Raw genomic sequence first — 6,000 nt, 5'->3', positions numbered from 1 at the left:
AGACCCACTACATAGGATGTTTCTTCTATCCTCATCACAAGAAAAGGAGAAGGATAGACAAACTTTGTTCATTGCTACCACATCAACTTGACCTTTCAGGTTCCACTTTCTTTTGACAAATCCACAAACTATTTCTATGTTAGGTCTAGATCCAAAGAAATAACCAATGAAATTATTTTCCATTCTAGCAATGTTTTGATCAATGATTTGGTCAGGAACAATGATAGCAAACTTTCCTTGAGACACATTCGAGGAGTTTTTAATAGGAGGCGATGAGGACTTACCTTTAGGCTTAACCCCAAACAATGAGGACCACTTATGTGTCTATCCATTGGGTCCCCCTTTAGGGTCCATTGACGAAAGAACCTTTTTCGAATGATCTTTACCTTCCACCGTGTTCTCTGAAACACAAGTCGTTTGTTGTCCTTGGGCTCTTTCCGAGTTGCCATCTTCTATTTTTGAATTTTGAACTTGCCCTTTCCCGCTCTCTACTGCTAACTGCTCTTCACGTGGTGTTGGTCCTCCCCTTGGGTCCTCCAAATTCACGGGATCATCGGGGTCCTTACCATTCGAACCTCCTCCTTTAGCAGGAATCTCTAAATCATCTGTTGCATGCTGTCCTGATGCCGATCCAGAATTCCTGCTCAAACTTGAATTCTGGAGCCGCCTGCCTTCCATGCTATGGGATCCTATTGATGCGAATAATAATACATTTTTCATCATTCCTCTCCCCCTTTGACAACAATTCTATTTATCATTTATTAATATATTATTATATCACCTATTTATCATCTATCACCTATATATTTTATAGTAATATCATTTATCTATTTTCACAAATACATGCATTTGAATTTATACTTTCTCCTCTACCCACTTACATTCACCTCGCACATGTGGGATCAAACTCTCAAGTCCAATCTTTTATCCCACATTCATCACATAACTTAGATTCACCCGAAGAATGCATATAAGTAGAGCCTGTTGGCTTGATGATGATTGTAATAAATTCATCACTTGTTGTCATTGATGAAACACTCTCACACACACATATGATCATTTTGACTACTAATGTAACTTCAATTGTTTACACTGTTAATCGATATGTTAGAGGTTTATCTTTAACTGGTACTTTGTGTCTACCGGTATGTGCATAAGAGATAACCTATGGTTATACTAAGTCGGCATCAAGATGAAGATCCAGATGGAGATCAAGCGAAGATTCATGGACAACAGTTCATATGCTTTATTCAAACTGGTATTTGGTTATTTATGTGATGAGTTACCAGCACCAACTACTTGGCGGTAATTTTTGTGATGAGTTATGATCACATGTCTAGATACACTACACCTAGGAAATTGTGTTTTGATTTCCTTAAGCTGACATGAAATTTGAATGTCTATATATATCAACATCTCAGTAAAACTTTTACAACTGATGGTATGCATGAAGAGAGAAAGTATTTGTTGAAGAGAAATAAGTGTTAAGATTAAGAATGTGTTGAAGAGAAGTATTGAATGTACTTAGAAGGATTTGATCAAGCAAGTATTGTGCTACTCAGGATAGATCAAACCATTCTTGTTGTTTTCTAACCACTACAACATAATCTAATCCCTTAACCGGGTAAGCTCTAACAAGCTTCAATGTACAAATCCTCTAACAAGGTGATCCATTAGTTTGGATTCTAAAATCCTCCAATGAGGTTACTCCTAATAGGGTACTACTCTTAATAGGGTATAAGCTTCTAATCAAGCTTTGGGATCTCTAATTCACTCCTAGCAGAGAACTTTGTAGACCTTAACCAGTCAGTTATCTATTACTGCAGATAGTTAACTTGTGAGTTCCATCTCACCATGGTTTATACCTATTTGGGTTTTCCACATATAAAAAAACTTGTGTTATGGTAGATGCTTTACTTTTTGTGGATGTTGTTATATCAGTTTGGATTGCATGCATTGTGTTTACAAGTTTTGTTAAGTTCATCTACCAGTTAGTGTTTGAAGTAGTGTTTTATCTGGTGTCATTGAATCACCCCCCCCTCTCAGTTCTTTTCAAGTCCATCAATTAGTATCAGAGCCAAACTTCTTTGAAGCCTAACCACTTAGAAGGGAGTCTTGAAACCACCATGGGGGACAAGAGCTACTTCGAGATGGCTAGAGAGCTAGAAGCTAGAAGAAATGAACTTGAATCCCTTAGGGTCAAAATGAAAGCTTCTCAAGTCAAAAGGAGAGAGCTAATTGAACAAATATTAGAGATATATGATAATAGTTCTTCAGATGAAGCCAATATTCATTATTTAGCAGAGGAAGTTGAAAAGTTGAATGGTGAGAAACTATATCTAAGGAGAGAGCTAGAAGGTCTCACTATCCACATGAGTCAGGAATTGGAAGCTATGAGAGCTGCTGAAGATCTTATCAAGGAAAGAGATCAAGAGATTACAAAGAGAAAATGGGAAAAAGACACTATGTATGAGAATTTGATTGCTGAAAGAGAAGAAAAGGAGAACCTGCAGCTAGATCTTGTACTTGCATCATCTCTGAAAGAGAACCTGTCTAAGCATAATGAAAATCTCATCAAACAACTTATTGAAGACAATGAGAAATTGGAAAAGTTCATCAAGAGTTCTACCATGCTGGAAGAACAAATTCAATCATAGAGAATGAAGGGTGATATCTCTGGACTTGGTTTTCACACAACTGAAAAAGGTGAATCCTCCGGTGAGCAACAATCCTAAGAACAAATCTGCCCCTAAGATCAATAAGCCTACCATTAAGTAGGTCTTTAAACCTGTCTGTATTGTTTGCCATAAACCTGGTCACACTGCAATTGTTTGTAGGGACAAACCTAACAAAAATGCAAATTACAACACTAATGCTAGGTATGTGTCCAAAAAGTTTGAAGGTCATTGCTTCACATGTGGAATGTATGGACATAGATCCGTTGAATGCAAATATGGAGCAAAAAATCTTGTGCCACACATGCATGCAAGACCAAATGGTGACCGGAAGAGGAACTTTGATAACCGGGTAAACCTGAACTGGCAAAGATCCTACGACAATCGGTTTAGTCCATTTGAGATGGAAAAGGTAACAAATGTTATTTGCACCTTCTGTAATAACTTTGGTCATGTGGCTATGAACTACAAAAGAAGAACAGGAAGAGTAAATGCAGGACCTTGGAGATCATCAAGTATGGCCTGTTATCACTGTAACAAACCGAGGTACTTAGCAAAATTTTGTAGATCTAGAAATAGAAAACCGGTCAACTCTTCTAAGGATCAGAAAGGAAAGAAGAAAGTTGATATTAAAGAAACCAAAGAGGATATGAATCAGATTTGGAAGAAGAAAAGTGATGACTCACCTAGAGAAGAAATTGTTCCTTCACCCAGTGAAGAGAACCCTGCACCAGTGATTTAAGCTTTTTTTTTTGGCTAAGGAGAGCTTAATAGTAAAACATCTCCAGACCCCTTGTGAAAAATTTGCATGAAAGAATTTTGAATCATGAAATTTTGGTAACTTTTTCTTAACATGTTATCAACTAGTTTTCCACTTGAGAGGTAAAATTAGGGTTTGTAACCCTAAATGGGCGAGCATTTATTGCAATAGATAATTAGGATAAAAGCAAGTTTTACTTTGTCATTTTTACCCTAACTCATTTGAGAAAGAAATTTGAAGCAATTGCAAAGCTGAGTAAGATTGTCTTCTTGTTAATTGTGGAATTATTTCATGATTTGAAAATTTAAGTTGAATTGAAGGTTGCAGAAGATTGAATTGGTGTGCACTTGGGCATTTCAATCGGTAAAAGGAGCGACGTACGCGAAACAAGGTATTTCTTTGAACACACTGTTTTGAATCTTGTATGTCTAGAATGGCATCTTCTTCAAAGTCTATACAGAGGTTGATGATCACTTCAGAGCCTATGGAAGCTCTAAAGGTAGATGAAATTGTGTCATATAATGCATTGTTGCAAGTTGCGAGCGGAGTTGTGGTAAATGGTGATCTATCCAGTTATATTGACTACAAGTTAAAGGACTAAGGGTCACTATACATCTACACAAATGAAATCACTTTGCGATGAGAATGGCAAGATTAAGACACAGTATGCCAACATTTTTGAAAAGGGTTTTCATAATGCCTCTTATTTTCTTGAGGATTTTGAGGAAGTACATATCAGAATCATATTGAGTCGGGTTCATGGAGAAAACATGTACTTAGAAAGGACTCACACAATCACCAAGGAAGCTATTCAGGCTGTGACTGGCTACTTTGCAATCGATGAAGTACCTGAGCTAAGGAAAATTTATAAGGATACTGTCTTTGATTTAACCGATTCTACATCCAATAGCCATTCTTTTTCTGTCAACAACATTAGGGACCCTACAGTGAAGTTAGCAGCAATGGTGATTGGCTAACGAGTATTTTACTCCAGTAGACTTAACAGTGTTCCATCTACAACAATTTACACAGCTCACAAAATGATTGTGGATAATGCTAACTATGATATCTATGAAGCTATTAGAAGACAACTATTTTTGAATTTGAAATCTATCAAGAAGGATAGTAGTAAAAAATTCAAGTTTGGTCAGCTTTTAGTTGGCCTATTCTTTTACTTTCAGAATTTTCTACTAGGAATAGGATACATTGAGTGGTCAAAGGACTCACCGGTCTCGGCACAAATCAAGAACAACATCAAGGCGGTCAAGAATACTTTCCATGCTACCCTGAACACGTATTTCAATGAGTTCAAGAAGAAAATGAGTATGAGAATAAGAGTACCACAAGAGGTGGTAAAGAACTTTGAGAAGGATATAATCTTCACCTTGACCACTAATTTTTGTCTAATCAAGCTATTGAGCCAAGAGAGGAAGAAATGGAAGACATGAGTTATGAAGTAAACTATGATCTCCTGGTTGGCTATGCTAACACCTTATTGGCATCACCGATAGCCAAAGAGAAAAGAAAATTGGACATTATGGCAGTCCAAAATGAAGCTGCACAAATTGATACTGCACCGGTGAAAAGTGCAAAAGGAAAGAGTAAAAAGTCTAGTGAAGCATCTTCAACAACAAATAGTACTAGGGTTACCATGAGTGTCCTAACCAAAAAGGAACTGGAACCCAAAGTCTCTATTAAGAAAGAGACGAAAAAGAGAGGCAGGAAATTAATATTGCAACCAGAGTCTAAGGGAACAGATTCTGATGAAGAGCCAAAGAAAGAAAAAGCAACCGACAGAATATCCAAGAAGATAAAGGTACTGCCAAAGGCAACTACACCTATTGATATAGCTGCTTACAAACTGGATACCCATTTTGAAAGAACAATAAAGACACTAGGGAGGAATAGGTTTGAGAATGTCAAAGAATATTTTGATTCCTTCACTGAAGATGAGAAAGAGCAAGTGATTCAACATGTATTCACCTATTTGTGTCATTATAGTAGATTTCCACATGATCTGGAAAAGATCATTTCAATCTCTTTGTATAATATTCTTTTAGATAAATGGGACGATGCTATAAAATTGGAAAAAGAAATTATTGATGAAATATATGTACAATATTTTCCCAATTTATCTACGGATGGAATTAGTGCTTTAGTTGATCAGTACAAAGCACAGTTTTCTTTTAAAGCAAGAAGATTGAAGCTTCTTAATGGTAAAAGGACAATTGTCAAAACTGAGACACATCAAATAGCCTGTGAAATCAGAAAAATGAAGGAGCTCATCCAATGTTCTAAGAATAAGGATACAGAAGAGATAGTTGATGATGTTATTAGACTGGAAATGGATGAAGAGGAAATTATTCAACCTGATGAGTTCTATCCACTCAAAAAGAAGGATTATTTCATTATTCTTGTTGATGATAATGTTGAGAACATAGTGGAACTATCTGGAGACATCAATGCACTAGATTTGGAGCCCCCAACAATCACTAATGTACAAGTTACACTTGTTGAGCAACCAGCTACTCAACCAAAAGTGGACAATCCACTGGCAATAGAACA

At 36.6% G+C, this 6,000-nt stretch overlaps 1 protein-coding gene across 1 annotated transcript in view; it reads left to right on the top strand.

Annotated features, from left to right (window-relative positions):
• The first annotated feature begins 4,870 nt into the window (after positions 1 to 4,870).
• The window catches only part of LOC131044390 (probable LRR receptor-like serine/threonine-protein kinase At1g51810), a 60,023-nt gene continuing 58,893 nt past the window's right edge, over positions 4,871 to 6,000 (top strand). Inside the window, exons 1-2 of the mRNA XM_057977739.2 lie at positions 4,871 to 5,251; positions 5,603 to 5,989. Of these exons, the coding sequence (XP_057833722.2) occupies positions 4,871 to 5,251; positions 5,603 to 5,989 (768 nt within the window). The remainder of the gene's footprint in view (positions 5,252 to 5,602; positions 5,990 to 6,000) is intronic.

Source organism: Cryptomeria japonica, chromosome 9, assembly GCF_030272615.1.
Source record: "Cryptomeria japonica chromosome 9, Sugi_1.0, whole genome shotgun sequence".
Lineage (NCBI taxonomy): Eukaryota > Viridiplantae > Streptophyta > Pinopsida > Cupressales > Cupressaceae > Cryptomeria > Cryptomeria japonica.
The sequence above is the reverse complement of the archived record's forward strand: the minus strand, read 5'-3'. Positions and strand labels throughout refer to the sequence as shown.